At 36.7% G+C, this 23,665-nt stretch overlaps 3 protein-coding genes across 9 annotated transcripts; 2 read left to right on the top strand and 1 right to left on the bottom strand.

The window, feature by feature from the left end:
- Positions 1–2,790: 2,790 nt before the first annotated feature.
- On the top strand, positions 2,791–6,340 carry Fer1 (48 related 1). Of its 2 annotated transcripts, none has more exons than XM_069129246.1 (3): positions 2,791–4,434; positions 4,794–5,131; positions 5,616–6,340. In XM_069129246.1, exons 1-3 carry the CDS (start codon positions 4,163–4,165, stop codon positions 5,753–5,755), a joined length of 750 nt encoding a protein of 249 aa, XP_068985347.1. In that variant the 5' UTR covers positions 2,791–4,162; the 3' UTR covers positions 5,756–6,340. The 2 variants fall into 2 exon arrangements, with proteins under 2 accessions (XP_068985347.1, XP_068985348.1); XM_069129247.1 differs by having other exon boundaries at positions 4,812–5,131.
- A 7,000-nt stretch (positions 6,341–13,340) lies between these two features.
- Positions 13,341–21,570, bottom strand: Alh (coiled coil domain containing protein Alhambra). Of its 5 annotated transcripts, none has more exons than XM_069129217.1 (13): positions 21,019–21,570; positions 20,845–20,924; positions 20,616–20,780; positions 20,345–20,542; positions 19,594–20,259; positions 19,181–19,524; positions 17,892–18,365; positions 17,633–17,816; positions 17,328–17,547; positions 16,941–17,093; positions 16,603–16,810; positions 16,397–16,525; positions 13,341–16,253 (listed from the first exon to the last, which is right to left on the bottom strand). In XM_069129217.1, the coding sequence occupies exons 1-13, from the start codon at positions 21,125–21,127 to the stop codon at positions 16,103–16,105; spliced, it is 3,081 nt and encodes a 1,026-aa protein (XP_068985318.1). In that variant the 5' UTR covers positions 21,128–21,570; the 3' UTR covers positions 13,341–16,102. The 5 variants fall into 5 exon arrangements, with proteins under 5 accessions (XP_068985318.1, XP_068985314.1, XP_068985315.1 ...); XM_069129213.1 differs by having other exon boundaries at positions 16,603–16,867; positions 21,019–21,564; XM_069129214.1 differs by having other exon boundaries at positions 16,603–16,867; positions 19,181–19,512; positions 21,019–21,563.
- Positions 21,571–22,108: 538 nt separating this feature from the next.
- LOC138188223 (uncharacterized) lies at positions 22,109–23,342 on the top strand. Of its 2 annotated transcripts, none has more exons than XM_069129806.1 (2): positions 22,109–22,278; positions 22,420–23,342. In XM_069129806.1, exon 2 carries the CDS (start codon positions 22,424–22,426, stop codon positions 23,132–23,134), a length of 711 nt encoding a protein of 236 aa, XP_068985907.1. In that variant the 5' UTR covers positions 22,109–22,278; positions 22,420–22,423; the 3' UTR covers positions 23,135–23,342. The 2 variants fall into 2 exon arrangements, with proteins under 2 accessions (XP_068985907.1, XP_068985906.1); XM_069129805.1 differs by having other exon boundaries at positions 22,110–22,250; positions 22,326–23,342.
- Positions 23,343–23,665: the final 323 nt, after the last annotated feature.

Below are 23,665 nucleotides of genomic sequence, written 5' to 3' on the forward strand. Positions count from 1 at the left end.
GCTGTTTAATGATGTTTCCTATAGCCTGTAGAAGTTTGTTTGTCAATAAACAGCACCTGAAAAAGTAACAAAAATGTTAGGAAAATATTACTATGTATAATAAATACAATAAATATTCAGAATACAGCACTGTCTTACGTGGTTTGATGACTTTTTGTAGAAGTTTATAAAAGTTTGTAGAAGTTTATGTACCAATAAACAGCACCTGAAACAGAAAAAAAAATGTTAATTAAATTTTGAATAAAATTGTATAAGATCAAATGATATAAATGAGCGTATATTTTATTGTAAAATTGATTAGTGTGAAAGTTTTGAAACAGGGATTCCATTAGAGGGTATAACAGCCTACTGTAGGGCTGCAAATCGATTAAGCTTTGGAAGATGAATCGAGAGTGGGTATAAATCGATTTCACACTCCTGCTGAGTATAAATTAATAGACACTTATGGGGTTGTCTGTACTTCGAGTGGGTACCAGGATGTTCCCCGGGATTGTACCGGCTACCAGGTGTTGGACATGGGTTCCGGGGTGCAAGGATGTGCCATAGAAAATCGGTTAGGCATGGAGAGCGAGTCTTTTGGAGAAATGATGCGCTTTTATCAACTCCAATCTCTTTGTTTGCATTGAAATAATTCGCCCAGAATATAAATAGCATACTGAAAATTAAAATAAAGTATATTACATTAAATTGAATAGTTGTGATGATAGGAATCTCCACAATTTCCTCCCCTCTAATTTTCAATGTTAAATAGTAATGATAATTCTTTTCTAGCGGTTATAAAAAATAAATATTACCTTCTACAGCAGTACAATTTATTCGTTTCGTACTTAGTATTTAACTTCGAATTGAGGGCACACGTGCCCAGGGGATTTGCCATTTAAATCTGGCCCCCTTTGGTTATCTCTCGATCTCGAGGATCAAAAATCCAGCCACACAATGGTCCTGCCCCAATTCTGTGTTTTTCTTTTGGATTAGATCCAGACAGGCTGCGGCTTTCGATCTTCAGATTCGATTTTTTCATAATCAATCTTTGCACCTGCACCTTGCGCCATTAAAAACTATTTCATTCCTTTGTACAATCAATTATTGATAATTCATAATTGTAAAAAACTTTCTCTTACGCAAATTGCAAATTAAACGTTTCTGAATTAAAGCAGAAAATTGTACTCGTGGGAAAGGAAAAAATCGTTCCCTAGATTTTCCCTGAAACAACAGATGGAGCGAATAATTCATCCTGATGCAACGGGTCCTCTTAATTTGTAGCGTGTTAATTGTCTAGCCTCGGCGGATACGTTCAGTAGAAAGTTTTGTGGGAAATCGATAATGGTCCGTACTTTATATCCTGTCGGCGCTTCAAAGAAAATCTTTTGGTACCTTCAAATATCCTAAAATTAACATTTCCTTCCGTTTTGTCGTATATTTTTAATAGAAGCATTATTAGAATACTTTCCGGTTTTACTCCTACTTGAAGTTTGATATCTTACATTTTTTAGAACCACCACTTTTACTAGAAATTCCTCCTTCAATTTCAGACAAATTTAACTTTCTTCCTTTTTTCAATCCTTTTTGGATATAATATTTTTGGATTTCATTTTAAGGAATAAAATTATTACAAGTTCCCTACTCTATTATGTTGGATTTGACAGGATCTGTTTTCTTGAAAGAAAATTCAGAATATCTTCTCTTCTTTATTTTCTGAGGTTCTATATTATTCCACAGGATCCACAGGAAATGATGAATGTTGAGGACTAGCGAGTTTCATGGTTGTCCATAAAAAGAGCATCCAAGGGAATCAAAGGTGTAACGGAGAAAGAAATTAGGGGCACGTGTCGTGCACGTGTACCGAAAACACCGTGCAAGGGTTTACTCGGGGGTTAACCACTTCTGCGACATTTGGCCTAGCCGGAGCACCGTGTAATTATGTGGCCTGTAACAGGTCCGATATGATTGCTACTGTATCATTATCGTGCCGCAAAATTATATTACTTAATAGCGCAACAATATGTTTCTATGAAACTTTATGTCACGTGAAAGAAAGTTTTCCAAGCTTTGCACGATATGTACTTTTTAATATAGAGCTGTTATTCTTTAACATATTGTAGTCAGCTTTTTGTTAATTTTCTCAGTTAAATTCAAGTACGATATTTGACATTGATAAAAGTTCTAATATAATCCTTCCATTACGAATTGAATCTTCTAATCTTCTGAAGAAAAATGTCTTCTGGTTAAAAGTTTCTTTACGTAATTTCCTTCTCTAAATTCTTTCTTAAACCCATTACTTTTTCTAAAAATCCTTTTTTCAATTATTGAACTCCTTCCCCCGATTCTTGCTATATTTACTTTCTTATAATTTCTCCTACATTTCTTCCTTTCTTTAGTTCACCAAAATCCTTTGTCCAGTTTCTATTAAATCGTATAGCTGATCCTCTTCTTGGAATTCTTTTCCAGATTCTTTCTTATTCAACCAATTTCCACCGAATTTACAGCTTCTTCCTTAAACTTCCTTTATCCATATATATATGACAACTGTCTAACATCTAAAATATCCATCTTGGTGTGCAAATTCGATTCGTAAATCTATTCAATTCGCATTATCGCTCCGTTTCTTCAATCCAGAACCTCCCTGTTCCTTATCAGATCGATGAAGAGGCGGAACCAGCAGCCAGGCAACTAGGGGTAGGTAGGCTCCACCACCAACTAGCTCGACGAATGGGGATGCAGCTAGACTTTCAACCCCAGGAATGGCTTCCCTACCGCTTTTCTCTTTCAGTTTCGACAGACTACCTGAACCAGTGCTCATCAATGATCCACAGTTCCATTTCACCTTTCTAACAGCCTAACATTCACTCAACAGTTCGATATTCTCTCTTTCACCTCAAATCCAAATAATTATACATACTAACAATACCATGTCAGTGATTTTCCTATCTTTTCTCTTATGAGAATCAATTTTAACATCAATACATTAAATACATTGTTACTCATAAGTAAATAAATTCTTAAATTTGGTTATTAGTGGACCCATGAATGTGATAACAATATAACAGTTTTATCAAAGTGTACGAATTAATGCATTAACCCATTAGGTTCTAAGCACGTTTTAATTTATCACAATTTTGCAACTTCTCTTCAATTTTTTCAAATTTCATAAGAACATAAAACCCAATTTAGTGTGAATGATGTGTGTCGAACGTCCAATTAGAAGTTTGAAGAATCTGAACTATGAGTGGAAGTGAAGAGAACGTTGTCCAGGAAGAAGATCGAGGATGAAGAGATTGGCTGATGGTTTCCTTACATCCAAAGTGGTTCCTCAGTTGTCTGGAAGAGGAATTTTGAATTAGATCACAGTATGACCAACAAGGAAGGATTGAATACATTGTGTTAAGTGTCTGGACAAACCTGGACACGTGCCCTGGCTTCCTCCTGGCACGTGCCGCTGTTTAGAAGTATTTTCTAGCACGCGCTGAGGCCACGTGTCACGTCGATGGTATCAGTGATCCTCGGAACGTGATCGAGGGTGCTTGCATTGGAATTCGCTGGAAATTTCAACGAAAACTGCCTGCTGATCCCAGTTTAATTGAATCCATTCAATGTTCCTTGCATTGAGTTTGAAGAATTGTCTCTTCTGCGTTCAGAAAACGCTATATAGCGTTCCAGGAAGCACTCCGAAATTACACAGCAGCGTCGTCCGTGATCTCAATAATCTGTTTAATATTTCCTGTATTAAGTAGAAGATATTGGTTCTTCCGCGTTCAAAGAAGACTATAGTGTCCATATAGACATGGCTTAGAGGTTGTATAAAAGCATTGTGACTGATCTCAAGGATGATTCTTGTATTAAATTTGAATGTGGATCCCATTTGAGAGATTCTCAACTAGAAACTACAGTGTGAAGTCAAACGTTCAAAGTATCCTGTAACTCGTGATGGAAACGTTTGAATCTCACATGAGAGATTCTCAAGTAAAAACTACAGTGTAGAATCAAATCTTCCAAATTTCTACATCGATCTAAATAGGATTAATAAACAATCTTATAAACACTATGTAAGAGCATTTCAATGACTTAATTTGAACTAGTCAAAGATTCTAGTCACTATACCAAAGAATTTATCTGAAATACACAAGTACCAAAGAAATTTAAGTATAAGACAAGCTTCTTCAAGATGTATTCTATGGATAATTTGGAATTAGACATGATGAATCGCCAGTACATGTACGAGGCTCATAGTTTCCTTGGAAATCCTGCGATTCCAGCTCTGCCACCGCATTGCGGAGCACCTACCACGGCTACGCTGCCTTCGATTCCGTCGCAGCTAGCTTCTCATACTGCTGGCAGTACTGGAAGTACCAGTGGCAGTGAAATTTATTTATATGACGAAAACAGCACCGACAATGAGAGCGCTTACAGCAGTGACCAGGAAAACCACACCAGAGAGTGAGTATTACCTGCGCAAATAAATTTTTATTAAAATTATTTTCATATTTATTTTTATTCAAAAGAGCGTTTAAGTTAGCTTATGATATTTTGTCAAGACTGCGAGTCAAATTAGTTTTATATTAAGAAAATTTCTTCCTCTGTCTTTCATTTTCTCGTGGCCCATATTTACACTGAATCTCACAAACATCTTAAGGATATATACAAAAATTGTCGTCTACAGATGATAATCCCAACAAATACAGTTCAATAATACAGTTCTTCTACTATTTTGAAGCACTTTTAAACCTAACTTTCAAGGAATCTTAGAAATATCTTCAAAAATAGGTGTCTAGAGATCATTATTCTATTAAAAACAGTGTAATAATGATTTCTAGACGAAGTCAGAGCAACAGAAGAAACGGGGCAACGGGAAAAAGTCCAAGGCAGGCGGTGCAACAGAGGCAGGCTGCCAATATGAGGGAGAGGAGACGTATGCAGAATATAAACGACGCCTTTGAAGGCCTTAGGGCTCACATACCAACTTTGCCCTACGAAAAGAGACTCTCTAAAGTAGATACATTAAAATTGGCAATCGGTTACATAAAGTTCCTGAACGAACTGGTCAGAGCTGACAAGGGCAACGATCCTCTGACAGGAAACGGAGGTCTCTCGAGGTGCTCCGGTCGTGACGACACTAAGAAGGTCATAATTCGTGGTGAGGCCAATACCGATCGCACTCACATCTCCTTTCTATCATATCCACGTCATTCTTTCCTTTTTCTTTTTTTTTTTTTTAATTTATTGACCTAAACTGTGATAGATTTTACCTATCAATTGGCTTAAATTGTCTTTTAGATTTACCTGTCATCCTTACAGAAGGATTTTTGTGATTTACAATAATATATTTGACATTGTTCTTTTGTTTACTCTTTTATGCAAAACAATAAATGGATTACAGACAGTGATATAAAATCTTAATTAACAAGCACATTGAATTTCGGACTATCTGGTTTTTACAGACTTGTTTCATTGACAGTTTGTTAACAATTTTATTGATCAGTTTTACGAGCAACCAAATCCTATAGTTCGAGTAATAAACAAGGAGAAGAGAATATTTAATTTTATTAAAATTCTGATGGTTATTTCAATAGAAATTAAGCTCCTTGATATACTAATTTTGATCAATAATCAAATTTCAGGCAGCGAGGGGAACCCATTCATTTTCCATTCTTTGTCCTGGTCTAGGAAGTCGGACATCTCCCCGAATGGGACGATGTACGCGAAAGTCTGGACCCCGGAGGACCCAAGAACATCAAAGAATGGCTCGACATTCGAATAAAGTGCTCAGGTGTTAATTATTAAGTGCGTCGAGCCTGTTATTTAGTATCTAAGGACAGAAATTGCTAGTCAATCATTCATTTTTCCTAATTTTTAATCGTACCAAAAGAACAACATTTGTTAACAAAAAAAAGAATTATGCTAATTAATTATCCTGTATCTCTAGTCGATTTTAACACGGTTGGACAGTATTATTAAATTATTATTGTTAACATTATTTAGTTGTCCTATATATGGACAGTACCATTCTTTAAATTAATGTGTTAATGGAATTTCAGATAGGAATTAAATAAGAAATTCCTATAGAATATGAAGAACATGTGTAACTTCTTTCAGTTTTTTTTTTAGACGTGCTCAAAAAACAGCGAATCTACGCTTAGTAAATAGAGGAAGAGGAAATACATAAAAATTCTGTCAGGAGTTTTTCTCTTCTTTTAGGTAATCAATTGATTTCTCTATTGTCTGACAGAATTCATGTTACTATTGTACATATAAAGTGAGTAAAAAAGTGTAAGCAGATATTGTTTGTACGTGAAATGTGAATATGCAACAGAATGATTGTCAACGTGATTGCCATCCAAGCCAAATAAAGTAGGTTCTTCAAGTTTCAAACTGTTTCATCTTTTGTCACCATACATTTTTTATATTTTACCGTAATTCCTGCTTTCTTCCATTCTTTCTCTTTTATTATTGAAGCAGTAGTTAATGAAGTTTACTTGGATAAGTTAAAATTCCAATATTCTGCGCACTTCCTGATAGGTGTACATAGTTCTTTTAGAAATCAATAGTCTTCCCACTGTAGCTCGTTAAAATTTAATCCGAAACCTCTTTGCTTGGTTCAGAGAAAACTGAAACCAAAATAATTTTTCTTGAAGTAGCTTTTCTTTAATTTTCAAATTTCTACAGTCTCTGTCAATTTTTCAGTCTTCCAAATTTTTTATACCTTTCCATCTCCAATTTGTCTCGTTCCTCTTAATTAATTTTAACAAGTTATGTTACTGATGTTATGTTACAAGTTATGTTTTCAGCACGAAACAGACTCTATTTCATCAAATTTTCAGTCCAAGACTAATCTCTCAATCTTTTAGACTTTTTCATATCTTCAATTTTCCTTGTATTCTTTTCCTCCATTTAATATAATTTAAAAAGTTTATTCCCCAAAATTTCATCAAGATTCAATGCAAAGTAACGTAATGAAAATAAAGAATGTGTTTCCCGAGTGTCCAAGAAGTCGGACAAGGCTTTGAATGTAGTATTCTTCGCAACGAAATGGCGGAGGACTCCGAAAAAAAAGAGGGTAGAAGCTGCGCCAAATTCTGGCGTAGAGTTCGCCTGAAAGGGGAGTAGAACCGATGTGGATGAGACAGAGAAGGAAAATCGTGGGCGGTACGTCGATATTGCGGTGTCGCGACGTCCTGCGACTCGGGAATAATGGCGTCGACGGCTGCGGATCTTCCCACGACGCGATCCTCTTTTCCCTCTTCGTTATTTCTGTACCCTGAATACGGTTTTCTACCCGTGCCTCACTGGTTGTTACGTTAATGAGCCGAGCCATTTACTTAAAAATAGATATCATTAGCATAATAACTAGTCCACCTGCTTTTACAAGTTTCTGACCGTCTTCCACTTACAGTACTTACGTTTTACTAGTTAAAAGTATACGTATGTACAGTTAAATATGGAGTTAAAAGTGTATATGTATAGTTAAGCACTGTGTAGGGCTCGAAATTTTGCTTCGAGGGTGGAGTTGTATGGTAAGCCAGAATATTGTAGAAATTATTCCTTTGAAAATGTTTTATCCATCACTAGTTGAATTCCCTTTCTAATTTTTATGAAAATCTTTTCTCCTTGCGTCTTCTTCATTTAAGTTTGTCTTTCCCATCTCTTCTACTCATGTCTTCTCTTTGAAGTTCATTTAAAGTCCTTTGAAATTACAATATTTAATTCCAAATAAATGAATTTTTTAATTACAAACAACCAATTTATCAATAATAAGAACATGACTATACTAAAAGGAATACAATTATAAACATATTATTTTATTGTATTATTGTGACCAAATTCTGCACTTAAAATCACATTGTTTCTTATCGAAGAGATCAGAAATTACACTTACTAGAAAGACAGTCTACTAGGTGAACTAGGTCCAACTTGGTGGAGCCGCAGCAGGACGTGGGCCGCTATCAGCTGTGAAAACAGCATTGTTTATAGACACCGTGGCACAATGAGGTGTAATTGAATCCATATTCTACCCCGTTGTATCAGGCGGCACTCAACAGAAAGCTAGCGGAACGCCCCTGGTGCCCCAGGGGGTGGTTATACTTAACGGTTCGGAAATCGAGGGTGGTCGTCGATTTGTGGACAATTAGGGGCGATATACGTGTCCCTTGGGACGAATCGAAACAGTTCCCAGCTTCTCCGAGAGTGTTCTTTCCTCTCTTCTTTGTTTTTGGTTATTTAAACAGAATTGGAATAAGTATTTTATATTTGTCGTCAAATATTTAAGAAATATGTACTTTGAAGTAATTCAAGATGCTTAATAAGTACCATTAAATATAACAGAGTACTTAGATATCTCAAGAATTTTAGTATCATCATATAAATATTTAAAATTGAAGGGAGAAATTCTAAAATTCCTTACATGGATACATTTTAGGGTACGATGAACAACGTTGGATAGTAGATCTGTATGGACGTTGCATTCAGAGCGATGCTACGGTATTACTACATGAATCGCGAATTAATACTTTATTTGTGTGTCACTCCAGCTGCGAGGATCAACACAAGTGCGACCCTCGTGACAAGAGGGTGCTCTTAATGCGCGTCTGATACGCGGAAGGGGCTGCAGCCGCGATTCTATGGTTTGCTAATTTTCACGGGATCACGGTACCGTGACGTTCGAGCCGATTAGGTTCAACCTGGGGTATTGAACTTTCACGCCTCCCCTTAACCGCTGGACTTCTCTATGAAGATGCCCTGAAAAATGATTGAAGCTTTAATTCCATCCTTGTGAATAATAAAAATGAATATATGATCAATTATATTATTATCAAAATGTTGGGGCTTTTTGTTTTAGTTCTGATTGAAATAGAATTTCATTTTTAGATAATATGACTGAAGTAAAGAATTGGAAAATATTAGAAAACGATCGCGTTTCATATTGGCAAGAATATTAATGTAACACTTGATATTGAAAGATATAAGTGCTAAAAAATTGATGCGGCACGAAGTGGCGCGTGATAAGGGCAGGTGTATGAACACACCTGCGTCAACTGTAGATAAGTCTGAACCAGCTTCAATCACCTGACGAATAGCTGTCCTTTTATCAGTTATTAATCTTATTTACTTTTGTAATCATCGCACAGAAAATACTAAGAAATACTGTTAGTATACGATATACTAGTCAGTCACTCGTTATCAGTATATCAAATGCTAAAACAAGTTGCATTAAAGTTTCAATGTTTCAAGGAGAATAATTTACCCTTTTAACTTGAAACATTCGTATCTAACTGCTTAATTTACAATGCCCAGTTTTCTCTTTTCCTCTATCCGTACTGTAAAAGAAAGGAGTACAAATTAGTATAGAACAAAGCATGAGTAAACCAAAGGAAACAGGAAAATATATCAAATTCATAGATAGTGGTTTGAATGTAACCTGAGAGCAGAATTAACAATGTTACATCGACAGACAGGAAGCTGGGGTTCCATTACACATACTGGGGGGTGTTCTGAGCAAAAGAGAGCATCTATCCACCCTTCTGCTCCCCCTCATAGATTCCAGCCCCACAGGCTGAAAATTGGGGCACGCAAATACCTGGGCAGCTGCGTGCTCCAGGGTGTTTTCCGAAGTTCCAGCGAAATCATCGACCCCTGAATAACCCTGTCGGATCATTCTTATCCTTGTAGCTTTCCCTAAATATTCTCCACGCGATTGTACAAGTAGACAATGTAACACTTGATTTGATTGTCGTTAGTGGACGATTAGAAACGGTAAGAATAACGAACTGGGCTGGCTTCTCATGAATTTCTTCTACTTTGTGCTCTGTATTCTTCGACAATTTTCTTCTACTTACTAATTATTTCCCAAATTACATTTGGGTTGCACAAGTAGGATTTAATAAACCAGATTGCGAAAATAAGATTATTTCAGTTCAGTTTAACTGAAATTTAGAAGTGAAGAGATGAGTTTATGCATGAGATGTAGGTACTGTTGGCATGAATGAATGAATAAGTAACATCTTTAGGAGTGGAACATGTAGACAGATAAGAATCTAAACTCCATAGGTGAAATCCAGCGTGAAAACTCGGGCTCGATGAAATCCTATTACTTTACATTGGACATTGTTCTGCTGTAATGCGAAACTGAAGCTTCCCCTCCCCAGAAGATGATCTAAAAATACTGACACGTGAAAAGAAAAGGCACGTGCAATACTTTTGCTATATTCTCACTTTTATGTTCTGTAACATTAATTTCTTAATAACTTTTGCAGAAAAATTGAGAATTAAATTAATGTTATAGTAACGGGCCCATTGGTGAATTCTCACCTCTGCTACAATTATAATTATTCTGTCAGACTTTAATATAATATATATTTCTCTTGGGTGAATTTTTACCCATCGTACAAATTACCAACTAAAAAGCGAACATCACTATAAAGAAGTTAATCGTCGACTTTAACATTAACGTGGAAATTATTCATTTTCATTGATTTATTTAATTTACGTTGAATATATTAAGAGGATCAATTGGTTGTTTCTGGTAAGAGAGTCTTTCAGCTTTATCCATGAAACATAGCGTATTCGTACAGTCTCGTGTAATATTGATTCGTCGGAGACGAGGTCGCAGGTGAGCCTTCCCACGATCGTTGTCCGGCACTGAGGCAAACGTCAGGGATTTGTCTGGAGATAGCCATCCATGCCTCCATAGACGAGTAAATATACGCTTTTCCCCTTTGTTTCAGAAGAAATCAACAAACTTTCCATCCTACGTTCAAAATTTTCTTCGACAACCGCTTCAAACCAACTAAAAAGTATATTTCAAGGTATATTAGTTCATAAGTAGGTATTCCTAAGAAAAAATACATTTACTCCAACAAATAAGTAAAATCTAATATATACTTTTATATCTGAAAATAATTCTAATCGTCCGGTCTGTTCTTTGCTTTGTTTACCAGTATTATTTTGAATGGTAAATGAAGAAATTGCTACTAATACTAGTATCTGAAACTGAACGGAGCAGCTGTAGCTCTCAGAAGGTACCTTCTCCAAATAATTAGACTCCTATTAAAGGATCCATACAGAAGGAACGGAAGGATCTGGAAACAGGAGATGCGTCGATCCAGTGAAACGATGCTGTCGTCGTTTACTCTTCTTTTATTACATGCTTCCGTATGCACAGTTACATTACAAAATCGTATCGCACAGTGATTTACATCCCTGGATTCGGAACCGATCCACGCGACTCCGTGACGACGCTTCTAAATAAATCGTGTGCACCAATGACAAACGAAACTTCCAGTTTTAACTTTCTTGATCGATGAACGAAAAATATATATATATAGAGAGAGAGAGAGAAAGAAAGATTTGAGCGTATGATTATACAGCGTTGTTGTCAGAAGCGTCGTCTTTAGTCGGGTTAACTCCTTTTATGAGCTCTCGTCCATCCCTTGCACCTGAGGAAGGCCTTCAATCCTCTAGATTCGACAGTGTAAAATCTTTGCAGATGTACATATAAAAGTGAAACTTTCTAGGCATCCAATTCGAAGCAGAGAGCCTAGTCTCGTTGGCGCTGGTTCTCCTGAATTTAAGCCAGTGGCTCTTCTCACTGTTCGACACACGTGCTCTTCACAGTATTATCATATTTTGTCCAATTTAAAATGACGAACTTAAAAAGACATATACATAGCTTTCACATATAGATTATTGAGAATTTATTAGATAAAATTGAACATCTGGATACTTACATTTTTTTCAAATGTTTTTTTCAAGACACTTCTAACACATTCTGAGAGTCGGTTTTCATAATAATAATAATAAAATAACGATTCCTTTAGAACTGAAAGTCTTAGATCTGGAACCAAAGAACATATAAAGATAAAAGTTCTAATAAATTAAAAGCTAAAATTAAAATTCGTCGATTAAGCAGCGCATAAAACAAAGTAACCGATTTAGAGCATTGACAGTGTTAAACTCAGGATGCCCCTAGGAAATGGACAAGATTTCGGTGAATCGTTACACTAAACGCGTTAAAAAAACAATCAGCCTTTTCTCACGTTAGAAAATTCAGTTTTTTTTTCCCCTGTGTGGAAACACATATGGCATTTCGATCGGTATGCTCCTTCCTTTATATCCTTACACGGGTACAATAATAGACGTACGTAGTAGAGGACAGTTTAAAGGTAGCTAGCCACGGAGCAGCCCCGGATTTTTAGCTGCTCATGTTTGTTTCTCACTTGAAAATATACAAAAGACTACCGGAGGACGCGGCAGCCTTTGAAATGTCCTCGTGATTACACCCTTTTTTTTATCTTTTTACATAAAGCTACCGCTTTCTACAAATTGCGAGCTGTCCCAAGAACGTGGCCGTGTTTGACCCTTGACCTTTTTACAATATCTAGCACACAGTACGCTTTATATTTAACTGGCGCGTTTCTTGGGAAAACCAACAAGTGCATCGAGACAGATAAGTGTTTGTCTCCTTTCCATTTTCCAGTTTCTCTTCTCTTTCTCTTCAAGTAGAATTATTTTACAATATGAGTTGCTTGTTTCTGTTCGCTCGTCCAGAGATTGGGAGGGATATCAGCTAACTCTCGTAGAAAAATGAAAACACGCTTCACAAACGGCGCCAAGATTGGTTCACTTGCATACTTATTTTTTTTCTTTTTTAATTCTTTTTTAACTGTCCAACAGTGACTCTTAGCGAAGAGATCTCGAGTATCAAAATGCTACGGGTACGATCTGTGCCAATATTTCGGCCAATCAAAGCATTGCTGCCGCCTGGACATTGTGGTTTCATGATTTACAAATGCCTGAATGTCTCCTAACGCCAGTTTCTTGGCAAACAAAAGTATCGTACGCGGGACCAATGGGTCCTGTGTATTCCATTTCCACTGTACTCGAGCAGCCTCCAATTTATCGTTCGAATAAATAGATTTTTGCTCATTTGTTTCTCGCTGATTCGTCTTTTGGAACAATTAATTTGTTCGAGAACATCATCGTGAGCATAATAAGTTCTTAATATCAACGAATCTAACGATACATCTACCCTAAACGCATCAACTCTTGCGTACATAAGTATATACGTACCAAACATTTAAGTTACAATTAAACTACAAGCGAATAGAAAATCCTAATGGACAGAGCCACATTGGGTTTATACAAAATTTATCGGAGAAACATCTTTATCAAAACGTCTTGGTACAATGTTCGTCCAAAAGGTTTCAGTGACTTTGAGCGCAAAAACAATTTCCTATTTTCTTGTCTATTCTGTATAAATCCAATTGCGGCCCAGAATTAGAGAAGACTTTGGTCAAATTAAAGTGAAATTTTTAAGCGACAAAAATCTCCGACAGTCGATCCACAATGGATTTAGGAACACAATAATTTATTTGTACACGAATAATTGAAAAGTGAACACAAAATTAAACGAGAGCATGGAAATGTCGAAATTAGGGAGCGACGTTCTGTTCAATTTACGTTTGTTTCTTTTTATCATCTTCGATCGAGGAAAGGTTTCATCAAGGCGATTCCAGTCCCAAAATCTCGAACAACTTTGTTTTCTAATACGTTGCTCGAGTTTAAAGGGAGTTCAATGATTCGATTGCAAAAATTTGGCACGGTCTGCTGTGTGTAAAAATATTATCGTTAACTGCTCTCTGTTTCAACACCACACTTAATACACGCTTTGTTCTCGCCTCTCTCTCGCTTTCTCTCCCTCACTCTCGCCCTTCTATCGTACCGTATATTATCTTAAACATACAGCGATACTACATTGAAATATAATAAACGCATAAAATACTCTTCATCGGTATAAACGCATTGTTGTCTTTGACGATCACCCGACGTTTTGGAAATCCTTTAAAACTTTTGACTAAGTCATCAGTCATTAATACTCCTTTTTTCATTTACAACAGAGAACACCATATCCATATCGTACACCTTAAAAAATTCAAATATTAATTCATTTATACATGAAAAGAAATTTCTAAGAAGCTTGAAAAATTAAAATTAATTTAATTTTTTAGTATTTTTGGTATTTAAGTACTATGAAGTAACGAAGAATGTAGTATAATAGGTTCGTTTAGGTTCGAAAATGTATGATAACTAGACTGTGAATGTTAGTGCAAATTTATATTTTTATGAATAGGTATAATTAAAAAATTGGAACTTAGGCAAAAGTTTGTTTAATCTAATATAAATATTTTATATATTTTTGCATATATAAATTTGAATTGCATGAATGCATAAAAATCTTTAGTGATATAGTGTTCTATGTAAGATACAATCGAGGTACACGAAGAAAACTCGACAGAATTTTAGTAAATCGATTTTCCCTGAGTGGTTGCGTGCTATTCTGAACGCTTGGTGTCCTCATGATCTATCACTAAATCGTATTATCAACGCGTTTATAGTACAATTTAAGCCTAAAGGTTCCTCTCGGTTCCCTTTAAAATCATTCGCCTATCTTTCCTCATCGAGAATCGTCTTTCCGCAAAAATAATACTTTCCGATCAAGAACACAACGTGGTAACGTTTTACAAAATCTCATTTCCTACTACAGAGTAACAAAAGTATTAGTATACAAATTCTTACTAGCTAGGCATTAATTAAGAACGAAAAAGAAATTCATGAATCTGTATTAACATTAAAACAGATATTCTTTTCAAACGGAAAGACAGATTGTTCCATTGCTAGCAATGTTACTATTTTATCAATTCACTTATTAATTTTTTATTTTGGTGAACCGAGAGACAGAAAATTAGTCTCCCCATAATAATCATTTCCTTATTCTCAACGAATCGAATATCATTCATACAAATGTAGCTCTTATACTGAGCAAATGTCCTTTCATGAAAATTTTCATAGTTCAATTATTTAACAATGAGTTTTTTTTTTTTTTTGTCTTTTTGATTATGCGTCTCGTATCGACAAAGGTCGAAAATTCAATATTCTTGATAGTCTAATCGAAGTAAACTGTATGCTGCCATCGAGAAAGACAAGGTACAACAAAGAACAATCGCAAATGAACTCTTTATGCGAAAACGAAGCGCGTGTGCAACATTCTGTCTAGAAATAACTTTAACCGTTTCCTCAATTTCCATGTAACGGTCGTAGTTCGATCATCCGCTCTGAAGAAACCATTAAAAACCATCATACTATAAAGAATTATAACTATTCGATCCGTTTCACGGCCATCTTCATTGATGGAAGGCAGTGCTCGAGTTATATATCTAAGTATATAATTTTACATATATAAGATTAGAATTTACATCGGTTCCAGCCGTGAGACGGATCAATTACGAGACATTTACAAATTTAATATTAAAGATGTAGTCATCTTTGCGAAGCGTCGACAGTGGTGCGCTAAAGAGAACCCGAGAAACGAATTTTCGTTTGTAAGATGGCGAAAATGAGATGTCTTCGTAGAAAAGATGGGTGACTTTGCCGTACCACTAGACTCATACGCAATTTTCCTTTTTTTTCTTTTTTTATATAAAATGTACACCTACTTCGTATTATTATTGCTATTCGTCGCGATAGATTAACTTATAGTCTAAAATTTGTACATCTGCGGATTTACTGTTTCATCATACGATGTCGATGACAATGATGAATGATAATGATGATGTAAAGATTGTCTCAGACGTGCTCGATGACGTGCAATCAAAGGAAAAAACAAAAAGAAAAAACGCATCTCTACTTCTAGATTGCTTCTTTGTTCGAATTTGCAAGGCCTCTGTTATCGCGTTTGTATGTAAAGCTAACATAACTGACAAACTTTTGAACTGACAAAATTGCTTTCGAAAATTCGCCAAGTAATGATACAAACATACATAACGCGTGTATTCGCACGCAATAAAATCGTGAATTACAAGTATCGATAAATGCAAATATTTTCTTCCCGCTGTGTAGAAACTTTCCTTAGTTAGCATGTATTAATCTATCGAATTGATCACACTTTATCGAGCAGAGACCAGTCAGAGATCGAACCAATCAGCAAAGAAGCACGAAGGACAAACGACTTCCCTGTGTTCGTGTTTTAAGGATGGTAGCACGTTTCAGTCGGCGATGACAGGTCATCACGCCTGCTATCAGACGCAGCATATTCTTCCTTATTTTCCATCTATCTTCAGCTGGGTTTTCCAGGTGGTCCATGGCTGGGTGGAGAAGGTCCATGTGAATGAAGGTTATGAACATTACCTACTTGATTACTTGCCAAACTGGACATTGTGGGTTGGTACATTGAAGGTATGTAATTGCTCGACGACTGTGGCACTGACCTGAAACATATCAAAGCTCCACCTACTTTCCACGGAAATACGTTTAGCTATATGACATTTTACTCAATACTGCGGTTTCCAACGCCACATTTTAACTAAATCAAATATTGCAAGCCAAAAGAAATAAAAGTGTCGATTTTTACCTTGGTACCCCGCGTAGAGGATCTGGTGTAACGGACGAATTCCTGACCACGCCAGGATTACTAGCCGGCGCAGGGGAGACTATATTACTAGGCTGTCCTTGGTGGTACGCGCTTCCGGCCGGGCTGTGTCTATTCACATTAATTAGGAAAAAATAAATTCTGCAGTATCAGTACGCGTGATACTGAATACAGAACAAATATATTACCTGATCGTTGGACTTGGCTGGGGTGCGACTAACGACGTCCTGTGTTGATACTGTGAAAGTGAAGCTGCAGCTGGAGGTGACGGATCCGGAGGCAGGCCATTTTCTAGCGTCGTAGAGTGATTACTGGAGCTCGAGTGTGGCATGTACGTGTTATTTACTCGTGTTTCCCTGCTCACCCTCGGAACAGGGGCCGCAGCTCCTGGTGGGACTTCGGGATGTGGAACATTAGGGTGCGATGGGTTGACTGTTGGGTGTATGTTATTCACTATAATTTAAGACGATTAAATTTTCAAATGATTATTCCAAATACTAAATATGGAAAAATTCGAATAAATTACCTGGGTGAGCACTAGGCTGGGATGTCAGAGGGATTGCAAGTCTAGCGTTCACAGCCAATAAATGATCTCTCCTTTGCAGAAGACTATTTACATGTTCCTCTAACCTAAGGTTCTCTGCTCTCAATTGGTGAAGACACGAAAGTAAAGAAGCGACTGTGGAAAGAATTTCAGGTTTCAAGAAACTTTTTATTTAATCCATTTAAGCGTTAGTAGATCAAACGAGCTGGGAAGCAACATACTTTGCATTTTGGTTAAATATTTTTGGTATACAAATTCATCATTGCAAAAAAAATACAGTAAAAAGATGGTTCATGCATTTCTTTTTAGTTAAAAATCCCCGATTTCACCAAACCCATGCGACTAAAAGCATATTTTTCTTTGCCGTACACTCACTGTCAAAGTGTTGAGCTTGCTCCATTAGAAACTGGCTTCCTTGCTCCCATTGTCTCTCTAAAAGTTGGTCAAGCGTTTGGGGTATTGCTCCACCGCCCAAAGAACCGGTGCTGGTTGTACTAGCGTTAGTGTTGGCATTGGTGTTGGTATTGTTAGTGGCATTAAAAACCGAAGAAAATGATGTAGGCTGTGCACCTGTTTGACTGGATCGTATCTGTAAAATAATATATTAGGATAAGAACACAAAATCTCAAAATAGAAATTTTTTCCTTGTTTTATTTTATTTCGAAGATACTTACAGATGCAATCACTCGACTATGTAGCTGTGGGCCAACCAAATTCGTTGTAGGATTACTAGCTTCTGTAAAAATAGAATGTGCTTCAAGTTCCTGGGAAAGAGTATCAGACATTTTTTGTGCCATTGTGGAGGTTGGGTTCAACTGGTTTCCTAACATATGTGGTGCACTAACTCCATTCTGGAATCTAATAGATATTACAAATTAGCATATGTACAGTAATATAAAACACTGTATTATAGCACTCATCTTTATTTCTTACAATTTTATATCCTTCTCTTCTTTTGGGTTTGTGAGAGTCGGAGTACTGGATGCAGAAGGCGTTGGTGTTGTAGAAGCAGCGCTGGCGCTTTTCCGTTTCTTTCTTCCAGGCCCACTACTGCTCATACTCTCAGAACCAGGACTGCTGGGTGGAGATTCTTTGACAGTAGGTCCCATGTTGTTTGCAGATCCAGAACTAATGTTACTAAAATGACCACCGCTCAATGTTGGTCCTTGAATAATTGATGGTACAGGTGCCACAGTTACAGCAGGTGGAGGAGTTTGATGATTACTTCTTCCTCCTCGTTTAGACGTTGTTACCACTGCACTGCTAGACACTGATGTTACCACGGAAGAAACTGGTTGAGACTGTTGTTGTTGCGTCTGAGACTGTACTTGTGGCAGTGCTGGTTGACTATTCGATGATCCACGTTTCGGTTTACGAGCCTTTTCTTGCTTATCTGACGATTGAGAACTGAGAAAGCAACGAAATGAATATTTATTCAGTGGTATTGAATAACTGTATTTTTGTGCGGCCTTGAAACTAAGAATACTCGAAAAGTTCTGGAAAATTGATTTGTTATATAAAATTCAAAACAAACGGACCGTTGCGCACTGCCATTTACATCACGTTACTCCTTTCCTTCGTTCGTTGCCCTTGAGGCCCCTTGAGGTAGAAAAAACAAACATAACCTCAAAGTATCCTTAAAGCTACAGACGAATCAGAGGACGTCAAGAAAATCACAGTCGTTCACAATAATTTCTGTCAGAATCCGATTACGATTTACATCACACAAAAGCGAAATAAAAAATTCTCCTGAATTCATTTTTGCATTCGTATAACTCGTAACTCGTCGTCGCGAACACATTCCAATCGCCACGATGTTTTCCGGAGATTTTACATAACGCAGTCGCATCCTTGATGAAACGATATTTTTCACAGTACCATAAATCCATATGTAACAAGATTTTTTCTACCTGAATGTTTTTTACGAAACGCAAGAAGAGGTTAAAAACAAAGAGGCTTGTTTATCCAGCTAGTCAGCCATTTTGATACCTCCTGTTTTGGCGCGCATTTCAAATTACCCGCAACACTCACGATTTTTCTTAATTTTAACTTTTCTTTTTATATTACAAGTACATACACGTATGTTACAAATATAATTATATTATATAATATTAATATTAGTTAAAAGGTTTCAAATGATAATAATAATTATTAACGTTATTAGTAAATGGACATTTTACATAGGAAAAAATATCAGTATCAAAATTTAAATGTAAACTTACCGAGATCTCTTAACAGGTGCTTCTTCAGATATAAATCTTTCAGAATTCGACATAGCACTCGTCCTCGGTTCCGTAGTAGCTGCGGTAGTTATGATACTCTGTTGCAATTGTTGGTATAACGTTGGAGCACTTGTCACCACACTCTGTACCGTATTGGACAATGAAGTCGCAGTCAGTGGAACAGATACGACTATACTATTCGATGTGGTTGTTGGTGATTGAGTAACAACCGATGATTGGGATTGCGTTACTGCCATTATCACAGGTGTAGTGGTCACTTCAGTGGTGATTGGAGTACTTGATGATGACTGAATGGGGCTCTCTACCTTTAACTTGACAAAAAACTTTCAAAATATGAAACATATCGAAACACAAAGTTTGTAATGAAAATTATCGTACGAATTCTTATTTACTTTTTTCGACTTTTCCGGTTCAGTGTTCGTACTCAAACTTGTCGCTTCCGTTATGGTTGTCTGCACGTTATTGCTTGATACAGCTTGCTGTACAACAGAACTCACAGCAACCACAACCGAACCGCTGGCTTCGGAACTGACTGATTGATTTGAATTTTCATTCCCTATTACCGTCGGCGTTCGCGCCCCTGTCTTTCTTTTTTTACTGTGGCTCGAAGTTTTGTTCGACGATGAGGAGTTCGATTTCGTTTGTCCACTATTTTTGTGACCGGAGCTCGAGTTCGATCCGGATTTAATGGTAGCGGCGGCCACCGCGGCAGTGGTGGACGCGGTGCCGTCATGTCCGAACACACTCTCCGATTGGGTGACAATCGTCTCTACGAAGTTGGAAGTGGTGAATTTACTGGAATTTGTTGTGTTGTCTTTGGGTGTATTACGGCCGCTACTGCTTTTGTCGTCAGCAACGCCATTTATTTCTAGACTTGGACTAGTATTCGATTTGTTTTTAGAATTTGTAGCTGATTTGGAACTTGAACTCTTTCGTTTACCACTTGACGAAGATTTTATCGGAGTCTCCGCTTCCTTTTCAGGAGACGAGTCTGACGAACCATTATCAGCGGGTATTGGCTTATAAGGTGGTATTGTTTTTACATTACCACCTTTTTTCTGTAAGTGAAACGATCAAATTGTTACTAGAATCGAATCGATTCGATTTCGTCGAGATTTTGGTTTTAAACAGTATGACACATACCAATTTCGAGTAATGATGCTGACAATATCCACAGTATTTAACATTATCTAGATAATTGCCAGCTTCTTCACAGAGCAAGCCAAGAGCCTGAGCACAAGTAACATGAAATTGCTGCCTGCAGCCAGTCTTGTTGCACTGCATACAGGCTCCCACATTTGCTCTACTACCCCTTCCTTGTTCCTCACAAATATAACATGACTGTAACAACCACATTACATACTTTATATTAAATAATCATTAACAAGTCTATCTTAATTTGTGATATCTTTACCTTACTGAATCTTTCAGATGGTATCAATTGCAAAATAATTGGTTCCATTGTTGTCACGTTACCAAACCTAACTTCAGGTATATAAAGCGCACAAACCACATGTGCCCATCCAGCCTGATCGGTTCTCTTAAGAGCACCATCTCTGCTCGGACATAATTCGCAGCGCTGCAAAACAATTTGACACCCAAGTAAACAATGTACTTTTCAAGGCAATAATTATGAAACTTACTACACGGGCACTACGTTCCTGCGACTCACACTTCCTGCAGTACCATGGTCCCGTAGGTACCGTAACGATACCATAACAAGCTATAACAACATTAGGATGTACCATTACAATTGTATACCCTCAATTCTAAGCATATAACTCTACGCAGAAGAAGAATCAACGTAACAAACAAACCTTGGTGTACAGCAACTGTACAACCTTGGCCATCACAATACACCAGTGGATTTTCAGTCCAACCCCTCTCGTCAGAACACACGCAGCACCCTCCAAGCATCTCCTTCATGCTGTGTTCCAAGCAATTCGGAAGACGAGACTAGCATGAGGAGCTAGGCGAGCCGTAAGCGGAGATGTAACGCGAGGTAACCTCGCTTTCGCAATTGCATCCTGGCAACGTGCGATTCTCAACTCGTTTCTTCTTTGACTACTTTCCTCGATGCTTGTGGACACGCGTGACGCATTCAACGGTGAATCGTGGCTTGGAATGCGCGACCCCACGTTGCCCGTTGCCCGCACGATTCCACACCGTGGGAACACGAAGCACCGAGACCGAGGCGCTTTCAGAGTACCGTGCACCGGCTGTTCTTTAAAGAAATACCGTTTCGAAACGTGCTCGAACGGTTTGTTATTTACAACGGCGCTCTATTTGTTTCGCTGTTCGGCCATCTTATTTTGTTGTTGCGCCTTGCGTGCGCACGCGTATCCGCGCGCTCTACCGCGAAAATGTTAGAGCGTGTTCAAAAATCGGCCGACGTTTACTTTCTTTATAGTAGCTTCTTTCCGTCCGTGCTTCTTTCATAACAGTTATCAGACTGGATTTTTACGCATTTATGGGAAGTTTGAAGCTGTAAAAATGTACACAATACATGTAATATGTAAATATATATAAAATATACAACTACAGTATTTATTATATTTGATAAAAGGAACAAATTTCTATTTAAATACACCTTCTTTATCCATAAAAATCCATAAAAATATAAAAATATATAAATTCAATTTACTATTATTCGCTATTTATAAAATTTCCTTCTTTCTTTTCCACTGAAATATGAATTCAAAATTTTCGATTTATAAAGATTAAATTATTTCTTTTTCATTTACCTATAGATTCTTACATGCTTTCAAATTGATGCTATTAATATTTTTCGTCAGAATTTTAAAGAATATAGAAGATTAGTTTGTGAAGGCTAGTTTAGAGATGAGAATGAATCACGTGCTCTATCAATGAATATGTTATGATCCGAATTCCAATATCGACCAATCAAAACCCTAGTTTACGATTCTATTTATGTGTAACACCTTCCAACAATTTACATTTAAGTAGAGTGAGTCCATTGCACGACTAATTGTGATGTAACGAGAAACATCGACTTATAACATATTTCTGTTACCGATATAAACAAAAAGTTACGTAATATAGAACTATCAATTAAGGTATACATAAATAAAAGACAATAGAATAAACAGTAACTCTGCTTCAGGTGAAAGAGTGATTTAATGAATGAAATAAAAATACGATGGTAAAATAGATTTCTAACTTACTGACATCTTCATTTTTACAATATTGATACATAGAAAAATGGAATCAAATAACGATCAATATACTTTCGAATGGGCGAATGACACTCACTTATCGGAGATTTTATCTTTCTTACATGAAAATTTCGATAAGGAAGAGACCATGTTGAAAAGTTTGAGAGATAATAATTCGTTAACAATAGAGGATGAAGAATCGATGAGGATCGATCACGAGCGACTGATACGGGCAATTTTCGCTTTTTCACCTTGCATCATAGCGATAGGAAAATCATCGAAAAAAATCATCGGAGTAAACCTGATGATAGTTAGTAAGAATTCGAAGTCCGATGATGGTGCTGATGGCGTTTCCGCTGCCTTCAGCAACAATCCTCCTAAAAATGAATTAATGAAACAATATTTCAACTATTTATCAGAGATCAGCGAAACGGCTGATTTATATGGAAAGTTTCCAAACTCCAAGGCAGCCGTGGAATTTTATGCGGTCGCTGTGGATAGAAATTATCGTGGACAAGGACTTTCAAGGTCACTAATGGCTGCAGGAATTTCTTTCGCGAAAAATACCGTAAAAGACGTCGGATTCATATTTGGTGTGTATACATCTCTGTATTCGAAAAAAGCGGCGGGAAGACTTGGATTGAAAAGCGTTATGGACATAGATCTTTTGCACTACAAAGATAATGATGGGCGACCTATTTTTCAAGACACTCCGCCGCATAATGTTGTTTCTGTTATGGTCTTGCAACTTATTTAAAATTTTCCAGATAGCATGTATCGTACAAAAAAGTATACAAATGTATATTTCTGCTAAAAAGTATATGAGCTAAAATTGAGTATTCTGTATCTTTCAGTTCTCATACGCCATTTAATTGTATAATAATTATTGTTTCTAAAAATGTATTATTAACAAAAATAATTATTAATAAATATTGCTTTGAGATAAATTATTCGGCAGTTTTATATTAAATATTAAATTAATTTAATTTCATACTAAATAATTTATCTATAATCATTGTTTATTATATATTAATTATATATCACTGATTTAATTAGTACTTATTATTTACACTCTCTACTATCGCTTTAACACATTTGCCATCATCACTATAATTAATTACCAACTGTAAAACGTGTGAAAGACATTTCTGATTTATATTCATGTATCTTTACATGTTTGCTCGAGCGACCGATCAAACGCTAGCGCTAGAAACTGGACAGGTTGGTCTATTGCAACTTGCTTGTTTGACAGCCTGGATGGCTGCGATCCAATCGAACAATTCTTCTT

Source organism: Bombus flavifrons, chromosome 16, assembly GCF_040668555.2.
Source record: "Bombus flavifrons isolate JBK064 chromosome 16, iyBomFlav1_principal, whole genome shotgun sequence".
Lineage (NCBI taxonomy): Eukaryota > Metazoa > Arthropoda > Insecta > Hymenoptera > Apidae > Bombus > Bombus flavifrons.

Bases quoted from the DNA above. Each gene is read 5' to 3' on its own strand.
- Fer1 (XM_069129246.1), top strand. From the start codon at position 4,163: ATGTATTCTATGGATAATTTGGAATTAGACATGATGAATCGCCAGTAC. The intron at 4,435-4,793 runs GTGAGTATTACC...TATTAAAAACAG, and splicing joins CAGGAAAACCACACCAGAGA to TGTAATAATGATTTCTAGAC. The intron at 5,132-5,615 runs GTGAGGCCAATA...ATCAAATTTCAG, and splicing joins TAAGAAGGTCATAATTCGTG to GCAGCGAGGGGAACCCATTC.
- LOC138188223 (XM_069129806.1), top strand. From the start codon at position 22,424: ATGGAATCAAATAACGATCAATATACTTTCGAATGGGCGAATGACACT.
- Alh (XM_069129213.1), bottom strand. From the start codon at position 21,127: ATGAAGGAGATGCTTGGAGGGTGCTGCGTGTGTTCTGACGAGAGGGGT. The intron at 18,366-19,180 runs GTAAGTTTACAT...TTGCTTTCTCAG, and splicing joins GCACCTGTTAAGAGATCTCG to TTCTCAATCGTCAGATAAGC. The intron at 16,868-16,940 runs GTAATTTATTCG...CTTAAATTATAG, and splicing joins CCAGCCTAGTGCTCACCCAG to TGAATAACATACACCCAACA.